At 30.6% G+C, this 26,626-nt stretch overlaps 3 protein-coding genes across 8 annotated transcripts; 2 read left to right on the forward strand and 1 right to left on the reverse strand.

The window, feature by feature from the left end:
* Positions 1 to 168: 168 nt before the first annotated feature.
* Positions 169 to 26,030, reverse strand: LOC113401112 (uncharacterized). Of its 4 annotated transcripts, none has more exons than XM_026640840.2 (14): positions 25,879 to 26,030; positions 25,379 to 25,608; positions 24,939 to 25,133; positions 24,718 to 24,828; positions 24,541 to 24,561; positions 23,343 to 23,448; positions 22,855 to 22,972; positions 22,511 to 22,646; positions 9,093 to 9,232; positions 7,632 to 7,750; positions 5,823 to 5,977; positions 4,435 to 4,564; positions 3,141 to 3,316; positions 169 to 2,141 (listed from the first exon to the last, which is right to left on the reverse strand). In XM_026640840.2, the coding sequence occupies exons 2-14, from the start codon at positions 25,542 to 25,544 to the stop codon at positions 2,026 to 2,028; spliced, it is 1,689 nt and encodes a 562-aa protein (XP_026496625.1). In that variant the 5' UTR covers positions 25,545 to 25,608; positions 25,879 to 26,030; the 3' UTR covers positions 169 to 2,025. The 4 variants fall into 4 exon arrangements, with proteins under 4 accessions (XP_026496625.1, XP_026496623.1, XP_064071445.1 ...); XM_026640838.2 differs by having other exon boundaries at positions 24,508 to 24,561; XM_064215375.1 differs by having other exon boundaries at positions 24,508 to 24,561; positions 25,729 to 26,021.
* Positions 10,470 to 11,625, forward strand: LOC113401116 (uncharacterized). The gene is made up of 3 exons (XM_026640848.2): positions 10,470 to 10,654; positions 11,031 to 11,173; positions 11,283 to 11,625. Exons 1-3 carry the CDS (start codon positions 10,500 to 10,502, stop codon positions 11,513 to 11,515), a joined length of 531 nt encoding a protein of 176 aa, XP_026496633.2. The 5' UTR covers positions 10,470 to 10,499; the 3' UTR covers positions 11,516 to 11,625.
* Positions 17,841 to 20,544, forward strand: LOC113401114 (uncharacterized). 3 transcript variants are annotated; one of them, XM_026640844.2, is made up of 4 exons: positions 17,841 to 17,970; positions 18,873 to 19,040; positions 19,761 to 19,918; positions 20,126 to 20,544. In XM_026640844.2, exons 1-4 carry the CDS (start codon positions 17,903 to 17,905, stop codon positions 20,305 to 20,307), a joined length of 576 nt encoding a protein of 191 aa, XP_026496629.1. In that variant the 5' UTR covers positions 17,841 to 17,902; the 3' UTR covers positions 20,308 to 20,544. The 3 variants fall into 3 exon arrangements, with proteins under 3 accessions (XP_026496629.1, XP_026496630.1, XP_026496631.1); XM_026640845.2 differs by lacking the exon at positions 17,841 to 17,970 and adding an exon at positions 17,979 to 18,175 and having other exon boundaries at positions 20,126 to 20,539; XM_026640846.2 differs by lacking the exon at positions 17,841 to 17,970 and adding an exon at positions 18,580 to 18,733 and having other exon boundaries at positions 20,126 to 20,539.
* Positions 26,031 to 26,626: the final 596 nt, after the last annotated feature.

The following is a 26,626-nucleotide window of genomic DNA, read 5'->3' on the forward strand; positions in this document are numbered from 1 at the left end:
CTATATTATCCTGTGCTGTGCATCTGAGATCGACTAATATTCTATATTTAATTTTGATCTGATATTTAGCCATGCAAAATCAGGCCATCATTAGCAATTTGCTTTATATTCTTAAAGGGAACTCGCTGGTATAATTAATCTTTAGGTAAATGGAGTAAAACTAACACATTTTACTAATAATTTATTTGTGCGATTACAAAATAGAAAAGAGTAACACGAAAAAGACACTCAAATATACAGTAAATAATACAACAGTAATCAATTATAATTAAATTAATATTTTAAATAACTTACTGATTGAATACAAAACGAATATCTCACTATAACATTGGAATCACAATACAAAGTAACAAATTTCAAATGTCATCCTAATATTAAATGAATGCGTATAAAATATGAGTTGATATAAAAAAATATTGAATGGTCAATGATTAAATGTCAAAGTTTAGTAATTATATGTGTAATGAATAATGATTAATGTCTAATCTAATATGTCTACTTGAGACTATTGAAAATGCTATAACTACATTATAATGGTCCGTTCATTTCATTAAAAATTGTACAAAATAAAATAACGTAGCGCTTATTTTCGGCTGACTATTACTATTAATAAACGGTATTTTTTTTTTTCAAATCAAATTGATAATCGTTGCTACTAATGTTACCAGATTCAAAACACACCCATTAAAATGAGGGAAATAATTTTGTACAAGTTGTAATGAAACGAATGTTAATCACAACATTGCTCACAAGGGGTAACAAATTTTAATGAATGATTAAAACATTCAAATTCAACGTTCATATATATATCAAATAGTTTTATAAATATACTGTGTATAAGGTATATCTAAGTTTAATATTATGTGTAAATAAATGTAACATACCAGGCGACTAGTCCTGTGTAAAACAGCCGAAAGTAAAACCTTTGGTTTTCACAACAAATTGTAAAACATTTCAATTTCTGAATATAAATATTTTCCTACATAAATAGGCCATTTATGGCAGAGGAATAGTTTAAGTTAGTCTATATTTTTTCTATAATCTATGTTCTGGCAATAAAATAGTAAAAAAGTTTTCATTTAACTTTTAATTTGTCCAAACAATAAATAATGAATTAGGTGACTTTTTAAACTTTGGTAACTTTGTGAACTGCATTAGCACGTCATTTTAATATTGTATATATTAAAGGGACTTTTCTCAATAATAACTCGCTATAATTATTGTTCCCTCTTAATCTACTGGTTACACTTTTTACCCTATGAACGTGACACGAAAACCTTATTAATATAAGAAGACACATGGCAGTATATAATTGTAAAATGGAAAAAGTGAAATCATAATCAACAGTGTCAAATATTCAAGAGTAGTTAAAAAACAGAAATACTACTCTCGCTTAGAAAATTCATTATTATTTATGGAAGGCCTATAAAAACTTAACGTAGATACATTTTTCAACATTAGAAGAACTGATAACTTATTTGAAGATATTTTAAATAGATAATGTGAGGAATTCTATTGTGTATTACGATGTAACGTTAATAAAGTTGTAACATTAAAAATCGGATGTATAACTACTGTTTAATAGTATATAAATAAAAAAGTTCTATATACTAGAATTCTAACAAGTTAAGTAAGGCAAGTGGACCTGTAATCTCGTCTAATTTTAACTACAAATATATGTTTCTTCTAATTCTATATGAAGTGTTAATAACAAAGACGTCGATCAGTTAAATTCTGTAAAGATTCGAAATGCAGTACTCTATGAATGTTTTTGATTTTTTTTTTAAATATTAAAATCTCTGTGCGTCTTAGATTGTTTATTGACTGTACTCATCGTCAGTTGTAATTTCAATTTTTAAAGCGATTGAAGCATCGACAAAATATAATTTAGTATGATGTGTTATATATACGTATTAGGCCGCATATCGAAACGGTCCAAAAGACCAATAAGTTAATAAATAATTGTTTTACTTCTATAAAGTATTTGAGGCCCACAATTATTATGATTCGTTACCGTGTCCGTGTTTACTCTGTGGGAGGCGCCATGGCGGTAATGATCGCCTTCATGACGGCGGCCGCGGTCAGGGCGGCGTGCGGCTGCCAATCCTTGCCGCGGGTGCCGTCGCGATAGTCGGAGATACCTGGAATATACAATTATGTTATACTAGCTGTTGCCTGCGATGTCGTTCGCTTGCTCTTCATTTTGTTTAGCAGCTCATTGAATTATCATTTAAATGCATTTGAGACAAACAAAGATACATTGAATTCGACGGGTGTAATCGACAGTGTCATTTGTGATGAATTTTATGCGTCGTATAATAAAAAAAAAACAATCACAACCAACTTTAAATTCCATTAATATTTACACTATTGTTAATAATGATGATATTTAAACTTGGTTGTGATTATTGAAATGGAATAATGCGTGTTGTACCTATTTATTTACATTATAATTATGTTCATCACGCATTATTCCATGAAAGATATAATATGTGAAATTTAACTTGATTCTATTCTTTAAATTTATCTTTCAGCCTCATTCCATTCCACATTCACATATTTTACAAAATTAGTAAAATGATGTATTGTATACTCTGTGGTATATGTGGTTAGAATACGACGTGTAGACCACAAAATTCTTCGCAAAATATATTATTCAGCCGTATTTTGATATATTTCGTACATCCTTGATAGTTGTGGAAGTTGTCCATAAAATATAACGATTATATAAAAAGTATCAAATCCTGGTATATTTATGGATAGGAAGAATCGATGCAGAAGACAGCATCAGTATCTCTTGTAATCAGGACCAGATTTAAAGGTTTGGAGGCACTGGGAGCCATAAAGGCGTGGAGGCCCTGGGGGCCACAAAGAAGGGAAGACCCCTAATAATTATTTTACAAATTTATTTGAACATTATCATTTTTGTCAGTCATGTTTTTCAATAATGTTTCGTTGTATCAGTGACATTTAAACAGTTATTAGTAATATTTTATTAGAATTTGACTATAACTAGATAGAAAAAATATATTACATTAAAATTGTTTATTCGTCGGAATTTCTCCTGTGGAGACCCCAGGGCGGTTGCCGCGGTTGCCCACCCCTGATAGACATGGAACCATTCGTGAGCCGTCACTCACCCCTGATAGATATGAAGCAGTCCTTGCAGTTGCCGACTACGCTGTCGAGCACGGCGTCCAGCTCGCAGTCGTATGCGAGTGCGCGCGCATGCGCAGCGAAGGCGGCGCGCGCCTCGCCCGCGCTCGCCACGGCGCGCCCGCCCGCCACCGGCGCGCAGTGCACGCGCGCGCTGCGGCTGAACGACACATGTCAGACGTAGCGTGTTGCTACATTCGTGTGAGATTCACGCCACAAAACTACGTGGCCATTAAAGGTTATTAGTTAATTATTTTATCATTATATTAACAGGTTATATAACCGAATAGTATGAAACATATATAGTACAGACTAGGAAAGGGGTGTTTATAATTTGCTCCGTCCTTAATAATTCGCCAGTCTATTAAAATAGACAGAAAACGAAACATACAAAATGAACACTGTTATTATTATTATTTTTTATTTTAATGTTCCGTTTAAAACTGAAAAACACATATCGGCATCTATACATTTGTCTTTTAGATAAAGTCACTTCGCTTTAATCTTTTATGTAAAATTACGTTTAACCAAAAACATTTTTAAGTATGACATCTCCAAGCAATACCGATATAAGTATCAATAATAACTATTCCTATAGAAACTTTAAAAAATAATCAACTAGTTAGCGCGAACTAGTTTTGTATGAAGTATACAAAAAGATCAAGTAAAAAGAGTTCTTAGGATTCCTAAAACTCACCTAACGCACCAACACATTCGTGTCACACGTGTCGTGATTTTAAAGTTAAACATGACCATCATAATTTATAAGGTACAGCTATAGTAAGTAATTTAGTAGAAATTATAATAAATAGAAGATAGGTTATTGGCGGATCTAGTGTGGGCTAACTCGTACTCGTATAAACATTTTTTTTTTATCATCTACGATCTCACAGTTGCCTGTGCCTTTTTTTACATCCTACTTTCATACATTTTGGCGTTTTATATTTTTACTGATCATAAGCAATTCCTCGCTGGGCTTGTCAAGCTTGTCGTCTTGTTGGAAGACGTGGCCTACACTTTATTTTATTTTTTAAATATTACATAAGTAATTCTTTTAATCCTATTTACTGCAATCCAGCGGGCCCTGCTCCGCGCTCGATCAGAGAGAGTACGGCCTCGGCGACTCTGATGTTGCGTTTATGTATAGATGTCTTAAACGTATAAACATTGGGTATTGTCACTTAGCATAATAATAATTATTTATAATATTGTTCTAAATTAAACCTGAAGTGAACTAATGGGACGTCGAGTCGAGTAGCTAGTATGAATTAAACTTACATAGTTTCACCTTGCGGCGCCGGATGAGACACTTCTATGAAAGCTCCTCCACCGACATCCACGCACAAGCGATCCGTAGCTTGTTCCGGGGGCTCCCATCTTCCCGGAACGCCCCGGAGACGATTTAATCCTGTAAACAAATTTGTACATATGGATTTATGACTTTGTAACCAATGCGAAGATCTAAATGGTTCTGCCTACTTAAAATTCCAAATTCAAATATTTTTTTGTAATAAAACAATGAGGATTCTGTTAAAAAAATCTGTTTCTAATAATTTTTTCGTTTGATTTTTCATTAATATTGGTCTTTTCATGTAATCGGTAAGCAGACGGGCAAATAGAGCGCCTGATGGTAAGTGGTCACCACATTGGCGCTGTAAGAAAGAAGAAATAATAACCATTCCTTACATCCAGCAATGCGCCTCCAAACTTGGACATTAAGATGTTATGTCCCTTGTGCCTGTAGTTAGACTGGCTCACTCATTCTTTTAACCGGAACACAACCATAGCAAAAGGAACGACGTTTTTGGTCCAAATACAGCAAGTATGGTATCATATGATATTTTTAACTTAAGGAACGTATTGTATATGAATACTTAATAAAGATAAAATGAAGTACTAATTAAATGTCAGGAAAATTTATATATAAATAACATTCCCACAATGCGATTACGCGAGTTTATGATAAAGTACTGGGAAAATGACTAAACAAGATTCTTGTCCCTGTAAAGACATTGTAAGTTTACATATTATATTCGTATAAAATTATTAACACAACGCAGCCGAGAATTTCTGTGTTTGAAGGGCCATCCAATTATTTTATTTAAAATGATTAATATTTTATTTGGTAGGGTTTTATGTAACCCCGTCTGGGAAGGTACCGTCCACTTCTCACATATTCTACTATCAAACAGCACTACTTAATATTGTTTTGATTAGGTTAGAAGGGCAAGTGAACCAGTTTACGTAGAGACGCCAAAAAAGAGAGGCACAAACTACATTATTACGAGTATTATGTAATATAAAGTGACAACTCGTCAATTACCTAATGTTAAACAAATACCTACTCTCCTCTTAAGGGCAATGACCTTTTTCCTCGTCGCTTATCGAGTGGGATTACTATCATTCAGCAGGTTTTCATACCAACTCAGTGGAGTTAACTCAAATTCGAACCCACCACTTCAACTCAATATTATTTACCAGTTAAAGTGGGCAGATACAGCTATTTATTATTGTATTATAATACGAGAATGAAGAAAATAAAAATAATGCCATTGTTTCTGTTGTTATGCGATTGATATAACTTATATTGAATAGGTTGGAATTGCACATAGGATAGTTTGTAAATAATCTGTAAGATCGCGTTATACGTTGAAATAAAAAAGTACCTTCGTTAACATAAGTGTTCCATGAAGCAGATGTAGTTGCGAGTCGTAAAGCGATGTCCTGCAAGAGGTAGTCCGCTGGCTTGTAGGGTTTCACCTCGTAGTCAAATCCACCTTTGTCATTGCGTTCCGCTTTTTCGCAGAATATATACACGTACCTGACAATATTATCATATTAAGTTTAAGTAAAATAATACAATTTGCTTAATATTAAAAAAAAAATTCAAGTAATATTTAAATTCATTCATACAATACTTTTCCGCCAAACAACGAGGACAAGTAATTAATGTTCAGTATTGTTACTATCGAGTGTAAACGGTACACGAATCTATTGATTTACGTCCTTGTTAGTGCAACAACGTCATAAGAGACCTATCTTCTCTATGTAGAGACTTATGTACAGCCCAATGCACTGAAGTATCCGGCATATGCTTGAACTTTTAATTAAGGCCTTCAAAGTCAAGACTGGTTTTCAAATATTGGTATTTAACTTCTAATTTTCGCTTATATACAATAAAACGGTAAAAAGTTTTAATTCTGATAACCCCATTAAGTTTAACAATTACTTATAAATAAACATCATAATATAGGAAAAATTACATAATATTATTAGCAGGAATACTGATAGTTTTTGAATATAATTAGCAATAAATATAAAATTAAACAGTTTCCCCAATGCTACGTTTTCAGTAATAACTACGTCAATGGTGATGTTATGCGGCAGGTGATATGATCAAGTCCAAGTTCTGTCATTAATTAAGTCACGTACCATGTGAATTGATTTCAATTTAGGAAAATAAAAAGTATTCTATTGAGTCACAAAAATAAAAAGGTCCCTAACAGGACGGTTGTGTTTTCCCTTTACTTTATTACTAAGTTTAGGTTTGAACTTTGGTTATTAGATTCAAGAGAAGTTTTTCTATACGTGTGAATAAACTGCTACACGTGTATTGAATGACTAATGCTAATAATGAGAAAATGCTGTCCTCCTGACCTATTACGGTCATATTGTAGTGCACAAGTGTGTGCGCCAGCACATGTGCATGCTCTTATCCCTCACTCTCAGAATCCTTTAAGACGGAAAATCTGACACGACCGGAAACAGTTGAGGCGCAAGACTAACGGCTTTATGTGCTTTCATCCAGACTCCGAGCTGCTACTGAGAATTTTTCGACAGAAAAACCTAACAATTTTTTGGTGGGGTTTGAATCAAGGACTTCGAAATCTGCGGCCACATTAGTAACTAAACCAATGTGCAGTCAGACAAAAAATGTCACAAGTCAGAACTGTAGTGTACGAAATAGTAATATTTATACACAATTACATTTTAACTTATTATAGAGCGACGGCTACCACATTTAATTTGTTTCCAATGGTTCCATTGAGATTTTGTGTTTTAAATAATTTTATTCCAATTGTAATTAAATCGCCTTAGTCACATTTAAGTTCCGGCGAACAAAATTTCTATATAATATCCATTTTAGCATTACTAATCCGTACATGCCCAAAACTTGTTACCCCTTTTTATTCATTTCATATATTACGATGTTAATTAAACAACTCAAACTAAAACTGTAATAGTATTAACTTGTTTTCAGTCCTCAAATTGTTTCAAGTCAAAGTCCAGAAGGTTTATTATTAATAAATAATGATGATTTTGAATATGATGCTGACATTCTACCAAATGTTGGAATTGTTTTTCGATTTGAACTTTAGTATTTATTTATAAGTAATATAATTGAATGAAGTACCAAACAGGTCGCCAGCTCCCTGACTACTATTTTAAAATTCGATTGTAAATTAATTACATACTTATCTGGCAAATCTGAAGCGGGCGTCGAAACAACAACATCGCCGAGCCTCACATGCTTCGAGTAGTCCGTATAGTGTGGAACCCCTCCGCCTACGCCTACCAAAAACACGTAATCCACCTGAGAAGAATAACATTGAACTATATACCCAAATGACGTAAAATTACCAACGAGGTCAAATTAGCTGTAACGTACACGTCATGAAATACAAGTTTTTTCGAGCTCGTGGGCAGATGTACCTAAGTTGTTTTTAATTATTTTGAACATAAAAGAGCCTCCTCAAAGTAAAAGCCATTCTATGTAATAACAATAAATAATCCACTACATTTTTTTTTTATAACAAAAAGTTTAATTACATTTGTGTTATCTACAAATAAAATTGCCCATTATGCCTATGGCTAAGTATAAAGGATACAACGACTTCAGGGAATAAAATAATAAGTATGTAAAAAAAATATTTTGTAATTTTTAAACTCCACGTGATAATCACGTGTCACAAACACAAACCGTTTAAATATAAATGTCATATAAATCATATAAATTCTTTATAAATTTAAATAAACATGTTCAGTAATATGTAGACAATCATAAATTTCTTTAAACGAACATTCCACATGAAACTCGTCTGTTAAATAATCATAATCTCGTTGGAATTCGTAAGCAATCGTTTAGTTATTTCGGAACTGTTACTCTCGATTTAAACATCCGTACCGATACATTCACAGATTTGAGTTATGCCCGCAGCCACTTCACATAGTCGTACAATGTAGACTGCCTGCGAGGGCATACTAAATATATTAACGTTAACTGGCTAATTGATTTCCGTACAGACGGAAATACGATTCTTTAAGGACGTATCTATTTATTCATGTTTCAGTCTTTAAATTTAAAACACAGACATGTAAAAGCCCTTAAATATCTCAATGAGTTTTGGGTCTTAACGCTTTTTGATTATGTACATGTAAAACTAACCAAAATAAGGTTGATCGAAAAAATGCTTGGTATCTTTTTTTAACGTATCTTAACGCTATCTTAAATGATGCTTTTTTGCAATATTCTCAAACAAACGTTTTGCGGAAAAACCTTACGGACCTTTTTTGAAGAAAATTTGTTACATAATAAGATTTTTCTTTAGTTTATTTTAGAAAAGCCATCGGGTATGTTAAATATTGTTTTAAATGTCATGACAAAAGAAAAAAGATAAGATCAGCTGTTAAGATTTAATAAATTATATCATCAAACGAAAACGATAAAAACTGGGTAATGTTTTGTATTCCTTATTTCTCTATTTTATTAAAGTTATTACCTTCTCCGAAACCCGCTATCACTTCGGGTACGATTCCGAGTTGACTAAGTTACTAAAACTTACTTCGAACGTAGAACAGTAATTATAAAATTAATTTAAACCCCCATACACTAACGGGCTTATAGAGATGAATTTTGATATAAGAAAACATCTTACCTTCTGGAAAATTCCAAGAAGTCTGGTTGTGGTGTTTCCGGCTGCTGTCATTGCTTCTCTAGTTCTTCCAACTGATGGCAACTTAGTGGTGACAACTCGATGACTGCCAATAGTACCCAATGTATAGACATTTGATTCGCCTGTGAAACAAATATACAAAGGACATGATTTTAGGATAACAATGTATAGTTTAACAACTGTTTTTAACTTCCATAAATTCGTATAGAATTTAAGAATAATAAAACGACGCAAGTAAATGTTATATTTAAAACAATTAAAGTTTGTCAAATATACACAAAAAAAAAAACAAGTTACAACTACTACTTTTTACACTATTTTGGAGAAATTCTATTTCAGTATAATTCTAATGAACAACGTTGTACAAAAAACACCAAATAACGTTGAAAATAAAAGGTTATGAGAATAAGGCGGACTTAATGCCTGAACACATTCGCTGCCAGTTAACCTTTAAGCCAAACATAAAACCATGAAGGCGGTAATTAAAAAATAACAATACACAAAAATATGCATACTTATATAAACTTTAGAATAAAAATAGATCCATACTATCTATATTGAAAACATATACATAATAGTGCATTATAGATGTCATGAGAACTATGTGTTTTCAGGCAATATGTGCTCACGTAGACAAGTCTTAAAAGTAACTTAAGAGGTAAATTTATTGATATTAATAAATGTCCCACTGCTAGGCTTCGGCCTCGTCTCCTGTTGAGGAGAAGGTTTGGAGGTTTAATGCGGGATCAAACACGTGTAGCAGGTTTTCCAGAGCAACGAGCGCAATTTATTAATAACAACGCGACACATTTTCCTGATACCAAAAATATTCACTATGAACGTAACATTTATTTGTCTTGACGGGCTAAATTCAAATAATTTCGAACTATTGATTATAAGCCGTTCAAGAGGGATACTAAAATGCACAAAATCGAAAACTAAATTTCACAAAATCCATTATTTAGTGCGTCTCACGACATTACCTCAAATATTATATAATCTATATGTCATAGTCAGTCTCTATATGTTATAGTAAAGGCTAATTGATACTTAGTTATATATAACTTTGCCTTTTATAGTATAAAATATAAACACGTAGATTTTCATTCATCTGTAAAAAGGAATTATTTGGTTAATTTTAACGGATACGTGCGTATTAGAATCCAAACCAAATGAATATTTGTTGTGAATCATTATATTACTTAATGATATATATACGTATTGTATTTACAAAGGTATCATTAGTAATTTATTCATGAAACATTAAACACGTAATTGATATATAGAGTAAATTTAACAAGTAAATCACATAAATTTTATTTTTTTTTTATTTTATTTATTTTTATTTTATTTATTTATTTTTTATTATAGTCAAAAGTGTGAAATATAATGGAACTATTACTGTACATAATCATTTTCGGTTATCTTTTTAATCGGACCGAATTGAAGCCGATTGATGAAAGTGTTACACTGAAACTTCCCATGGCTATTGAGAGTGGAATGAACATTATACTAGGAGGAATATTAAACAACGAACACGACCAGTAAGTACCGGTGTTTATATTTATACATTATTTTCTAATAATTTTACTGTTCTGTTTTGGTGTTTTGTTTCTGTTCTGAGCTTTGCAGTTGAAGCGCTATTGTCGCTAAGCCTTCGCGAGTCTCTTAAATACGACCAAGTGACTGTGAATCTCGTACACATGTTCGTGATTTCAAAGATGCCGATTAATTTTAGGTTATTTCAAAGCTAACATTTTATTAAGTATCTTATAACTAAATCAAATCAAATGCAGTTTAGTTTAGTCGATCTGACAACTTTAAACTTTATTGATGGATTATATTTTTTCGAGGATATCCTATTTAATAAATATTTTGTATTTTCTTAAACTGTGTGTTATATATATATTTTCCTTTCAGATTAAGCTTAACGTTTTCGGGGGAAAAGATGAGTGCACAAGATGAGTGCCATGTTAAATATATTCCTGAAGAAAAAAAGTTTCTCCTGACCAACGACGGCGTAGAAACTTCTGTTTCTTTGCCGAAACTAAAGACTATATCGTGTAAGCATATTAAACAAGCATGATTCGACATAAATAAGATATAAAACAGATTGCTTAGTACATCATAATAATTACCATAGTTAATTTTTAATTATTTGTTTTGTTGCAGATCCTTCACCATTCGTTTTACAATTTAACGCCAGAACCGTTTTAGAAAATGATACAGATAAACATGTAATGGAATTATATTACGAAGGAGCTGGAATCGTCCGAGGGTCTTTAGGAGAATTCATTAACTTCCATTCTTTTGATTTAGTCGATTCTATTACTGTGAAAGGTTTCTCAAATGTTCATAATGTTACGTTCAGTTTTAAAAGAGAAGAAATACAGTTACTTAAATAAGTAACCAAAGCAATTATTTAAAGTGTATAATACTTTTATAAAGAAAATAACTTTCAATGCAAAGATTTTGCTTGTTCCTACATCGGTTGCAAGTTTTAGTTCTATAAAAAATCTAGTCAATATAATGTTAAGTCAATTAGGTAAATGTTTTTCGGCTGGTCCGAGCGTTTTGTTTCTATTAAATCAATGTTTTTATTAAAAATAAAACCTGTGTTTTTATTAATTTCACTTCACACTTAACACACAAATTATAGTTTGTTACAAGGATATTTTAAATTTGGAAAACTGGGAATCCTAAATCAATCAAATCGATCGATTCAAGTTTGAGCAAAGATGCCTGAATAAACAGGCTATCAAAATAGTGACAGAGCTCGGAAAGTTTGTATCGCAATAACTTAACTAAGAAAAGAGTAAAATCGAATAAACGACAAGTCTTCCTGTTAGTAGCTTACGTCTACACAATATGCGATACGTATTAAATTCCTTATAATTTACGCACTTGTTCGATCAAGCTCGGTCGTAGTGTTGTTTATACTCATCGAATTCGATGTGTTCAATCACTAGTATTCATTTTAGCGCTTATCGTTGCCTGTTCTTACACTATTAATAAAGGCACGTATTTATAAAGCACAATTGAATGAAATAATTTATTTTTTATCATTCAATTATTATTTATAGTAGTAATCATAGGAAAAAAACACATAAGTTCACGTTTTGTCTTTTATAATGTTAATATATTTACATATATTTACAATCATTAATTAATAGTCTAAGATGGAATTTAATAGTTAGGTAGCAACTTGCATACAAATTTATAATACAATTATGTATCTTTAAAACTAACATCTATTTTAAAATATGAATTTTGAAACAACTGCACGGCTTGATTTCAATTATTAGTAGTTGTGAAAGTAAGTACATAATAACTACTACGGTACAATAGAATATAACTTTGCATTCACAAGAGGACAAAAACCACATAAACAACATTTGACATCGAATTGACGCAATTTGATTTGCTAAAAAAGCGTTTTGAACGTCGACGAAACTGTTATCGTAGCTTTCGGAGTAAAATTAAAGTACACAGATATAAATAGTTAAGTGGAATAGTGTTGTATCTATACATATAATAAAATTGGAGTGTCTGTTTGTAATATTAAAATAACCCATTTTTACTAAATTCATATGTATGTATACACGGTACATATACCAAAATAACATTTTTTAGAAAATTTGTCTGTCTGTCTGTCTTTTTGTTCCGGCTAATCTCTGGAACCGCTGAACCGATTTCGACGGGACTTTCACTGGCAGATAGCGGATGTAATAAGGAGTAACTTAAGCTACTTTTATTTTAGAATTATATATAGAATAAAAATAAAATCACGCTACAATATCCAAATAACTTAAATTCAAACAACGCGCACGAAGTCGCGGACACAGCTAGTTATAAATAAAGATATATTAATTAAGTACTGTTAGTAGTGTACAATATAGCAGAGCTATTAGAAAATCGCATCGAATAACTAAACCTAAGGTTTGTTTATCTTCATTCCTTCATCCATTTGAAAAAACTATATGTATATCAAAAGTGATCTTGAAAAACTGGTACGTAATGAAGTACTATATATTATAATTTTAAATGCAATTAATGTTACCACAATATTATTATTCTATTATTATAATTATTAAGCCCATATGTTTCAATTTAAACTAGTATTATTTTCTCATTAGTAAGTTATTTCTAATGGCCGCATTTTTAAGTCCAAATCGGTTGCTAATTTTTTTGGTTAGACAGCCTAGGTTACTTTATATGAGTTATGTATAACGGGAGTTTAGGTCCCGGAACGTATCGTATTTCGAAGTCCCAGGACTTTTTTTATTTATATTTATCGAACTAATTATCTTTGTAAATATTCTTCGTATTAATTCTTCCATCGGAAAATTCGGAAATACGGGACACCAAACCAATATGCTACTAATTATGATAATTAGGTAATATGATGATCTCTAAGTGAGTTACTTTTATAGTTAACAGATGTTATTACGAAAAAAATGAATTTCTGATGTTGGGAATGATGACTAACTGTGACTAGTTATGAAATGATGATTAATTATTGGTGATGAATATTATACTCATATACTACTTTACTAAGTTTGTTTTATAATTATAAAACATTAAAGATTAATATGGAATATCGATCACTAAATTTAATAAATATTTATTATTAAACAAATGACAATTTTGATGATACAACAGTGAATTTCATTTCTGATAATTAAAAAACCCCTCGAAATCTCGGTACCTCTAGCGACCTTGACTCTAGGATGTCTCGTATCCCGTGACTTGTCGTGAATTCCCAAACACTAATGCGTATGCAACTAACGTATACTTGTAAGCGTTTACCTGGTATATCTCATACATATATTATGAATTTCAAATAAATAATTAAATCACTTTTTCTCACTTATATAAAAATGCTACTCAAATGGATATCTTAGACATTCTTATATAATAGATATTATGAAGGCCTACAAAGGGTTCCATACATTTGTAGGTGCATATTATTGAAAAAAATTAAGTACCTAAGTATACGTATAAAAAAGGAAAGAGTTATTTTTTTCATTGTTCATCATAAATCAAAAACTGTACATCAATATGTATATAAATATATATTGTATTTGTGGTAGAATCACAACTTCATTGTTTTTTTAAGGGTTCCGTATCTCAAAAGGAGAAAACGGAACCCTTATACGATTACATATAGATATATGTTTGCTTGGGGGTAGAGCATTGAAAAGCCCATCTGATCATGATCGCTTATCTAGATTACGGTTTCATTAAATTATTTATGTAACGTAGTACAATACAAATAACATACTAATTGTATCGATACAATTACACCACCAAACAATTTTATACACTGAGCATACACACGAATTGATATTAATTGGTAGCACAGGCAAGGCAAAATAAGGGAAACTTCCAAGACTTCTTTCGAAAAAAATTTAAATAAGTAGGATTTTACACACAACATATTGTGTATATATACAATATAACAATATGATGTATGTTCACAAAAACATTTATCGCTATGATAGAATCATTGTATAAACAAGAGACGTCAGGATGGCAATATCCTAGTTTTCGACCACGAAGTCAATAAACTCATCCTTTCTTAGTTACAATAACCATAGATATATTTTTAACTATGCCAATTCATAAATTTAAATCGCTTGTTATACCCTGTACAAGATAGCTTGATATTTTTGACACATGTAAATTTTTCTGATCGACATAACTTTGCAATGACGAACATATTATTTTCTTAATTTAATGATTTTAAAAATTGTAAAAATATTTTAAAAAATACATATAATACTAAAGTTCTTAAAGATTCAAGCGTTATCCGAAAATCTAAATAGAAACACTGAAAATAATAGACGCTTGTACAATGTTACATCGGTCGGACGGTAGGGACGCGAATAACAGGCAGTAACTGCTACAAATATCGATTACAAAAATCCTTATTAAAGATCATTGTTAAGTTATTGTTTCGAACAAAGGTCCTTTTGGTTGGGATCTCTTTGGCTAGTAGTTGAGGTCTCTTTAGCTGGTAACTCTTTTTAGAAAAATAAGTTAAAATAAATGAATTCTAATTTGAATTACGCATTCCATCGTTCCATCGACTGTTATATATGTTATATTTTCCGTTTCTCGTCACTAGCCCGTCTGTCAAAAAGATCAAGCTAGTTTGAACAGGGTATAAAAAGTATTCATAAATAAGGCATATTACTCAATACAAGATAATATAGATGATAAAAAACGTGGAGTTACTACTTGATGACCTTCAAGCAGGATATAGTATACTAGTTTACGCTAACGGGTTCGCCCACGTGTTAGTGCTTGGCAGATGTCAGGTATAAAAAATAGCTTATTTTATACCTGATTATGTTATTGTCTGTCTGACTTATTTTCGCATTTATTATATTACTTTAGATAAATGTAGTTTATTTGATTGACATAACTTTGTATTGATATACAAAATAAGAGTCCTTCAGTGTTAAGTAAAAAAAATGGCAATCTGCACCTTAAGCAGCAGCAGTAATATTGTATTAATTTATACAAATACAAAACGCGACTGCTCAAGATGCAGGTTGTATTTTTTTTTACTTAACACTGAACGTTAAGTACCTACCGTGAAATCAAATGGCAGACGTCTGTACTGTCTTCAAATATTAAAAGCATTATATTTGCATGGAAACAAAGTTCACAATTACACTTAATCAACTCAATTGAACTATGACCGATCTAATAATAATCTCGAACCTTTGACTTTTATTAGTTAACTAATATACTAGCACTATACTTTACTGATATAAAGCTAAACTTTGCTGGTAGGACATCCTGCCAACCCGTCTATATTGGTACCACTCTCCCCCCATGTTATGCTACCGGAATAATATCTCTCTGTATAGGAAGTGAAGGTAACCCACCAGTGTAATTGCAGGAACAAGGGACATAACGTCTTAGATTCATTGACGATGTAAATAGGCTTCTTACAGTGCTAATAACGAAAGTATCCACTTGCAATGAGTTACCCATTATATTCTTCACGTATCCTTCTAAAATAATTTTAATAAAAAATCACCATACCTACTGTACGAAAAAATATATCTGTTTGTAGCTATATCTTATAAACAGAAAAATAAAAACGATTCTTGTATCAAATACTTAATTTTTTATAATAGTCGCATGGGCATATGTAGCATTTCTTACATCGTCCATGCGCCACCAATCTTGAGAACTAAAACGTTATGTCCCCTGTGCCTGCAGTTACACAGGCTCATCCATACGTCAAACCGGAACACGACAGTAATAAGCTTGGCGATAGAATGATGATTGTGTGGTACATACACAGACGTGCTTGTACAGAGCTCTACTACCATGTAATCTGTCAATCTATAAAAAAAAATCTATTTTGAAGAATATAAAAAATATTCCTCAAAATAGTATAAATAAATATTAATCAGCAGTTATTTTAACTTAAAAAAAAATGCTAGAAATGTATTTACGAAATTTCCAATATTTATTCTATTGCAATAAAACATCATAAGTTAATCTGCGTGTGGCAGATGAAATCTTCCACGTATGTATCCACCGAACCGTATTGGAGCAACGTAGTGCATTAAGCTAGTTGTCCTCAATAAAAACAGTAAAAGAGGTGGAGAAGAGAAGGAGGAGAAGTGTCTCAACAACACTTCTTAACCTCTTTTTCTGTTTAGTGAAAACTCTTAACTTAGTCATAACCTCTTGTACTGCTTAGTGAGGCAGTGGGACATTTACAAGCTGTTATTTTACTTACAAATTAATATTAGATTATATAACCATAAGACGTAGAATTTTTATTCAATTATGAATTGAACCATCGAACTATTAAATAATAAAAAAATATATATATTGTTGCAAAATTTGTACCGACCATTCAAATAATAATCAATTAGTCGGACAGACAGTTATCATATATTGATCGAATGAAAAATAACTAATTGTATTGAACCAAAATGGGGATCAACTTCGGTTCAAGCTTTTTCCTGGGTCTATATTATTATTATTAATAATCATCAATAATATTGTTTTATAAGGTGTTTTTTTTAGGTAGGCGGACGAGCTTATATACCACCTGATTACTACCACCTGGTCACTAACACCCATAGACAAAGACGCATTAAGAAATATTAACCATCCCTTACATTGCCAATTCGCCACCAACCTTGGGAATTAAGATGTTATGTCCCTAGTACCTGTACACTGGGTCACTCACCCTTCATATCGGAACATGCTGTGTCCGGTTTGAAGATACTGGGCCTACTGCTGTTTAGCGGTAGAATATCTAATGAGTGGGTGGTACCTAGGAGGTAACGATTGAAAATAAAGCTAGATACTGTTTCAAATAGCCACTCATTGCTTTACAAGGGTTTGAAGAATTTATCGCTGTGACATAACTATTTACAAAAAAAAACACTGCGTAAAAGACCACAAAACTACTCAAAAATATATTCGTTGGCGGAAGTAGCACTGTTCGCAATTATTAATTCTCAGTCGAACGGACTTCTTCTCTGGATGTACAAGATTCTGTATGTTGTTTTATTTTATTATTAATACAACTACTAACCGACATTAAAATACACTTAACTAAATTTTCCCTGTTAATGACTATTTTTTTATACTATAAATATATTTACAATGCATTTTATTTAATATTAAATATTAAAAGTTATTCATTTTGAGCAACCCATTAAATATATATAAGGCTCTCTCAGAATTTCACTGCCAGTTACATTAGTTGTGCTATTGGTCTGGTCTGACGTCTCGCAGTGTAGTCGTGAATGCGGTGCGAAGGTAGCTGTATCTCAAAGGCAAAGTCATTAAAGACTTTAAATCTCTTTGCTCAAAGGTGTGTATTGTATTTCCATATATACCGTTCGGTGAACGTGTTTGTTTTGGACATTACGTCATCCCCGTCAATGCTACATTCCATCTGTAAATCTTTATTGATAGCTAGTGTAAAAAATACTTTTATAGAAACCGACGTGTAATTGAGTTGGTGTTTATTAATAAATACAAACGATGCTTAAAACTTGTTTCGAGTGCTTAATAGGGTAAGATTATTTACGCCGTATGTAAGTTTTTTTTATTCCCATAAACATTTATTAAATGAAATAAATCGCAATTTGTAACATTTCACTTTATAATTATACATTCATATGTATATAACAAATATTATATACATGATGAACGTCGCTGTTTTCAGAAAAGTGTAACTTTAAAACCCAAATCCTAATTAAATTCAACCTCCTTATAGGTCAAGGATTCTATTTAAGTTTTGAAACCAAAATATATACGCACAACTTTGTTATTTATTGTTTTTGTTAAAGTGTTTAAGGAAAAAATTAACATTTATATTGGATAGACACAATTTAAGATTTAGATTTTTATGCATGTTCCAATTTACGAAAATATTATGTCAATGTCAAAATTCATTCCAACATTTGTCAAGCCGTGCGCTTGTTAGTTTATAGAAAGATATGACCGTGTATTTATATAAAATGAATAACTTATTACAAAATGCTTAATATAAACGGAAATAAATATTTATTCAACACAGTCGTCCGGAATTCAATCATATGACTTAAAGGAAATTTCTATTGAAATATACGGTAATGTATTAGGAGTGAAATTATTGAAGTGACTAATTTTATACAAATCATATGGTGTAACAATACGGCTTTAAATGCTTACACAAAATTAGAAGTATGTTTACATATTACACTCAATGATAGTGTAAAATTCTTTCAGTACAAGCTGCCGTGCAGAACATGATACATACGAGACGAGATTAAACGGACATACGCAAACAACGATGTGGTCAACACTAGAAAACGAAGAAATATTTAGGTTACCAAGACCTTTGAAAAATGACGACATAATAAGTATACGTGGAAACATGACTGAAAATAGACAAAAGTAAGTATACATTTTATATTAGCAATCTAAACTTAAGCTATATATTAAAATATCTAACTATGATATAAATAACTTTCAGCATATAACCTATCTCTTAATCATTATTATCAGATGCTTATGGCAACCAGTATGCGTAGATTAAATATTTACAGTATGGTAGAGTAATCCCACCACAACCCAACAATTAAACCAAAAAATATCTCGATTGTAAATTTAGAATTCATGATTCACTATAAATTATGTAGATACACACATTTTTACACACTCTTATTGCTTAAAGATAAGTATCACAGTGACTGTATAATACCTATACAATACTAAATTATTTTTTCAATAACTCAAACATTAAATATATAAATAATACATTCATCAGACATCAAATTATTGTACTATTTCTTTTCGAAATTATCGAGCTTATTGACTTACTTTACTTTAGGAAGGTGGAATACTATTGAACATATATTGCAAAAAAAATATTTCGGGCCAACTATTTTTTTGGCTTGATATAAAAATAGCCATATTTATACCAAGCCAAATCAGCAATATTTTACTGATTTATTCTGCAGCAAAATATTGCTTATTGCAAGGCATTCAGAAGTATTCTTTATTTATATCATTGAAAGTCTTAAAATATGCAATTAATAGATTAGAAACATACTCAATTTTTATTAATTTGAGTAGTACAATTATACAACTTAAAATATTTGTTTATTTTTCCAGGTTATTTTTTAATTTAAAAAGTGGTATACCTTCCCAGAATAATCAAGACTTTGTCCTACAAATGGGAATAGATTTTTCTGAAGACATTATTACATTAGTAACAAATAATAGTGGACCAAGAGATCCAGATAGTCAAAGGCCTTCAAGAATACTGAACAGTTAGTAAAATCATTTTATATAATATTTCATATCTTAAATTATTGTTCTTGTTTCAGTTATTAAAAACAAAGTAACATTTATTTATGAATTACTAAGATGTATTGAATTCTACTTTTTTTTAATATTAATATTGTAATACATATAAAATTAAATTAAAAATATATTATAATCAACTGCATTTATATTAATGAACATTTTGTTTTTAGCTTTGGATTTCAAGTTAAAAATACAAATAAGAAATTATGAGGATTCAATGCTCATAGATGTCGCTATTGGGGATTATTCTCTGGATCCTTTAGAAGTGGATAGAAATTCATTAGAAAACATCACATTTTTCACATTAAGCAATGTTATCAAAGTTGAAGAATTGACATTTACTTATGCATAATTTTTTTTATTTTTATTTTGTGACTAATATACTTGGTCGTAGAATATGTATGCATGTTGTACTCTTTATGTGTCCATTATAAATCAGTATTAATCTGTTAAGAACAGTGAGCATTTCAAAACTATTTATATTATAGTCATAAAATATATTTTTTAAGAATGATCCCACCCATGTAATATTTAATGCCTATGTGAAATGTTATTGTTTTGTATGTTTTATTAAAGTGTACTAAGTTGATATGAGCTGCAGAGAAGTTTATTTTAAAATATCCTATACAAATATTTTAACCAATAAATTAATATATTATGTATTCTATAACAATCTAGTCAGCCATATATTTTTTAAGTGTTTTTAAATAAAAAAATTAAGTAATAAAGTAACAGCCTGAAATTAACCCAGTGCTAAGGTTTCCTTTCCGTTTGATGGGAAGATTGGGAGCAAGGAGGTATGGTGGATACCTTTGGCAGGTTTCATTTAATACACAGGTATTTCCAGGACGTTTTTCTTCATCGCCGAACGCGAGTTGAATTATAAACAAGGATTAAGCACGTCAAAATTCAATCGTGCTTGCCGATTAGTAAAGAGTTATTCTTACCACAAAAAATCAAAGCTAAAATTCTTAAATTACGTCAGCAATAAGGTAATAATTATGATGTACATCTAGCACTCGATAATAGCTATAAATGTAATAAATTGCCTGGTTTTGTGCAAGCCTTTCTGGGTAGGTAGGTGAGTGAGAACTCATCATATATTCTACCGCTACCGCATAACAGAAATACTCAATATCGTTGTATTCCGGTTTGTAGCTTGACTAAGCCAATATATTTTTGTATTATGCAACTTATGTCCTTGATTAGACAACGCCGAAAAATCCAACCTCAATCATTATATATCCAAATATTCTACATCCAAATAAATTATAAGGCTTAATTACATGCAAATTAAAAAATACATCAAGGACAAAAGTAAACCACTGGTAATAGTAGCAACGTTTTAGAAATATATCTATAACTTATATTAAAATTTTTAATCTTTTAAGTAATATTAATTGAATATATTAAAAAAAAAAAAAAGATACAATTAAATAGATTTAAAACTATCTAAGTTCATTTTTATTGCATACGTACATAGACGAACTGGCAAATGGTTCACCTGATGGTAAGTTGTCACCACTTCCCATAGACATGACGCCGTAAGAAATTTTAACAATTTCGATTACGATTGACTGATGGTGATATTATATATATTATATTAATATAGTTATCAATATTTTGTTAGACTGACGAGACTGTGACTTTTTAATTTTTTATAACGTTAATCATTTTAAATGACAAGAATATTTAAATATTTGTCATAAGGATGATTGATTGCATATACATCCATACCGTACTCTATTAAATGTTAGATTATGAATAAAACGTCATACCTCTGAATACAGAATAGTTTTAAATACCATTGTAGGAAATTTTGAGGTATTATTAATTCAATCTTAATTTAAAAAAAAAAACGGATATATTAGGTTACATCTTTGGCGAAATAACTCTATTATTATTGTCGTGGTCCGAGATTTGAATCCAGAACATCGCATCAGTAGCTTTATAAGCTAGACCTAGCGATAGCTATCATAAAGGCAGTCTATAGTATGCTCAGCTCAGCTATATTGTACAGGTACACTACTAATAGTTTATGATTAATATATATGTATTTATAATATAACACTATTACACTTAACTGCTTATTTCCACTTTAATTTTACTTCTAAAATTCCGATAAAATTTTTCGCAAATCCATAGTGAATATCATAGATTAATCAAACTCTCGACCAATGATATCGCGTCAATTTGCTGTTAAATGTTGTTTATTTGGCTTTTTTCCTGTTATGGTTAGAATAGAGTATACGTTCTACTACGTCATGCATGGAATAAGCTTTATGTGTAAAATTACACTCACCTTTTTTATGAAATAGGTAGGTGAACGAGCAAATGGGCAATCTGATGGTAAGTGGTCACTACCGCCTATAATAATGGCATCGTAATTTTTAAACATTCCTTACAACTCCATTACGCCACCAACCTTGGGGACTAAGTAGTTATATCCTTACATAACTATGGGAACACAAACCATTGCTGCTGACATAGTGGTCAACACTTGGCGAGTAAGGTGCAAATATCTAGCGCGTTAATTATTATATTAAGGAACTTACCGACAGTAGTGTATCGGACATACGTCTCTTGATTGTCCATCATGGCATCGACGGCTTGTTTCTCGCAGTACAGAGCCGTCACAACGGCTATGGTCGGCTGTCGCGACGAGCATAATGTAGGCATTTGTTTCACCACCTAATAGAAACATTAAGAACGAACACAATATACTAACTAAAACAAAAAAAAAAAAACTATTTCTAGATCCATAAAAATCAGTGCACCAAAAATAAGGATCGATTTTTATTATACACTGTCCAAGGTGACATCATCCAGTAACACAATACTTATTTTTATTATGTAAATATTATTATCAGCATAAAAAATGAATATGAATGACTCTTACTTGTGTGTCGATACTGTGCTGACGTACATACACGCCGTCGGACATTAAACGGGTTAAACCTTTTTCTTCCAATGACTCTAGAGCATCTTTTACTTCAGTCTTCGACCATTTTCCAGCACTGAAAGAATCATATCAATATAAACAAATATATTAAACAGAGTTTATGTACAAATATTTTACTGAAATTTATATCAATGAAATTAATATACGTATAATTATCGTATACGTGTATTATCAACGTTTTTCGTTGCATTTTGAACTTAATAAGAAAAATCGCGACCTCATTATTTAAAAAAAATATATCTTAATTCAGATGAATAATAATCGATTAATCTGGCAATCATTCATATTTATTGTACTAGTTACCAGAGTAAAATAAAATGATACATAATGTGGTATACCATTAAATTCTTTTTGGAAATTGTCCTTGTATAAACAGCATAATTTGGAAGTATGAACAAAATTGTAAATCATACGAAAATACTTACGTCACAAAGTCTTCAACAGAGAGAGGATTAGGATAGGCATTTTCGATCATATCTAGTACCTTTTGCTCAGATATAAAGGTTTGGTTTACTGTGTCTTCGATGAAAGCTAAAAACGTAAAATAAATTTAAAATTAATTTGTTTGAGAATATTGCATAATATAAAACCTAACTTCATGCAATGCAATACAAAACAATTGACTATACAATTTAATTTCAATTAAATTATTAAAAATATATATATTATAATCAAATAAATAAAAAAAAGAAATAATCTAACAATAGACCTACTTAACATTTAATATTTCACTTTAGTAATGAACAAAATTACATCATTAAAATTTTCTTATTCATTTTAATCTGATGCTGATGATATCATCTCATACATCATTACACAGTGCTGACTCAATTACAATTAGCCTCAAAAATATACATACCGAGAGTTAATATTTTACACATGAAAACATCTTTTTATATACCACCCAAACACAAATATGTCTTTACTAGAATCTTATTTTTATATGTATTTTTAATTTTCAAAGTCAGTATTTGTATGAAATAGCAAGTCAAAAAAACTAAACAACTGATTACTTATTAGAGACGATATTTATACATAGCAGTTATACATATTGTAATTTAAAAGCTTTTATTAACTTTACCTATTAGTATTTCTAGGTTAAATCTGCAATAATTTTAAATCAGTGTCACACAACTGCTTAAGCTTATACATTATACACACTCTTGGTATAGATGACAATAAAATTTAGCATCTAGATATTATAATTTGCCAAATAAAAAATTGTGTTTGAATAACTTAGTTTAGTCATTTCTATTATGATAGTGATTATTTATATACATATATATAATTAATTTGAACAATCAGTAAAAATGACTATCATGTTAAAATACTACAAAAAATACAAAAGAAATAATATCTAGCTGGAATGGATCACTCAAGCTGTGTGCAAATTGAAATTTGAAGTGAAAAAAAAAAAAAATCTTTATTTATGTGAAATTTCAACATGCTTCAGATATCAAGTGCATCATGTTAGTTGACCTTTGTTTCATAATCATCCTATAATATATAAAAAAATATGTAAGTTATTAATATATACGTCATCTCTTGCAAAACACAACATGCTTAATATACTAAAAATTAAATACATACAACCATTATAATACTTGTATATAATTGCCTTACTCGTAATATCGCCATTTGCTTCTGTGGCATAAAATTAAAACAAAGTACTTTATTAAAAAAAATTTAAAGCAATATATAATAATAAGTACAAATATTTATTATTCTGGAAGAGATATAATACCTTTACTTTATTGAAGAATATGATATAAAATGCGCATATATATTTAATAAACTAACCTGGAGGCGGTGGACCACTTCCTTCTTGTCTTAGTTCAACTTCTAAAAGTTTTAGTTGGTGATATTTATTTTGCATAAGCTTTATTATCTTCTTTATAAAACCAACATAATCTGAAAAGATTAATAAAAAAATCTTAAATAAATTCTTGAAACATGAGGTACAAAATATTATATTTATTAGTTGAACAATTTAAATAAATAATAAGCAAAAAATATTCCACCTTTAGGAAAGTCTTGAGGGCTAACTAATTCACGGAAGAAAGCTTGTGCCTCATGGGGACATTCATTTTGAGTAACTTCAGGTTTGAACCAAAACCGGAGTGCTCTTGCTTCTCGTGTATGACTACCAGTTACAGCAGATACCAAATAAACACAGAATTCTAGCTGGGCATGGCATGGTTCTGTTACACCATTTTCTGTAAAAAAAATAATTATTATAGTTAAATTGAAATAAAAAAAATATTCGTGGAATATATATTTAGGCGCAGCAAGTATTTTATTTCCTTTTATAATCAATTTCATTAGAGTACTGTAATCAATGAGGAAAATATTATAATAGTTTTAATTGAATTATTCTAACTATAATGATCTGATGCTATATTTTACAACAAAAAATAATAATTAACATAGAAATTAGTAATAACTTAAGTTAGAAACTTACCATATACTTTTTCCTTATTTATTATGATACCAGTGTGATCACCTCCAGCTACATGTATTTTATCACTAGGCTCTGCTTCTATTACCTTCCTTTCAACTATCAATGTAGTAGATGTGGGTGTTTTACTCTTTGGGGTCATTATAACTTTTTCTTCCAAGTCTGCCATTATTATGCTTCCAAAATTCCAATAAGAATCCTCTTAATTCTTAATTCGTAGTCGTTACTCACTTCTGTATTAGCAAAGCAACTGATGATTCATAGTTCATTAAAATATTTTTAAAGAGTCTTCAGCAAATGGTAACTTAACAATGTACTTTAAAGTTGAACCACAAGGTTAAAAACAGGCTAACCTTAAGTTCTAGTCACTTGTTAGATCAATTACTCGCGACTTCAATAAAAGGGCGGATATGTTTATGATAAATCGAAAAATGACTATAGCAACTATCTATAGTTAAATAACAAATCATGCAAAAATTACGAAGTTATGAAGACTAATTTACCTTTTATGTCTCTCAGTCTCAATTAAGATAAATAAAAATTGCTTAAATACAAACAGTCGCTTTGTATCGTTCAACGAACTATATGTCAACTTCTAATTTCATACGGATTGAATAGTTCTCGTTTTCTCAAACCAAATCATCATAAATATCAATGCCAAATTGCCAACTGTCATATGTCTTTTCGTTAAATGTCAAATTTACAGAGTAGAACATATTAAATAATAGAGAAACAACGCACAAAAAATATTTATTTTATGTAAATAAAAATCAGAATATCGTCCAAATATCCATAAATATTTATTCTTTATCATGCACTAAATCATAAATAACATCAATGGGGAATACCTTAATAAACTTAGATTTGCTGATGATATAATTCTCTTCTCAAAATCAGCTAAGCAATTAGAAGAAGTGAAAAAAGCAACTGTATAGGATTACAATTAAACACATCCAAAACTAAAGTAATGACCAACTCAATAACATAATCAGCCTGTAAATTTCCCACTGCTGGGCTAAGGCCTCCTCTCCCGTTGAGGAGAAGGTATGGAGCATATTCCACCACGCTGCTCCAATGCGGGTTGGTGGAATACACATGTGGCAGAATTTCGTTGATATTAGACACATGCAGGTTTCCTCACGATGTATTCCTTCACCGCCGAGCACGAGATGAATTATAAACACAAATTAAGCACATGAAAATTCAGTGGTGCCTGCCTGGGTTTGAACCCGAAATCATCGGTTAAGATGC

This window comes from Vanessa tameamea, chromosome 7 (assembly GCF_037043105.1).
Source record: "Vanessa tameamea isolate UH-Manoa-2023 chromosome 7, ilVanTame1 primary haplotype, whole genome shotgun sequence".
NCBI classification, from domain to species: domain Eukaryota; kingdom Metazoa; phylum Arthropoda; class Insecta; order Lepidoptera; family Nymphalidae; genus Vanessa; species Vanessa tameamea.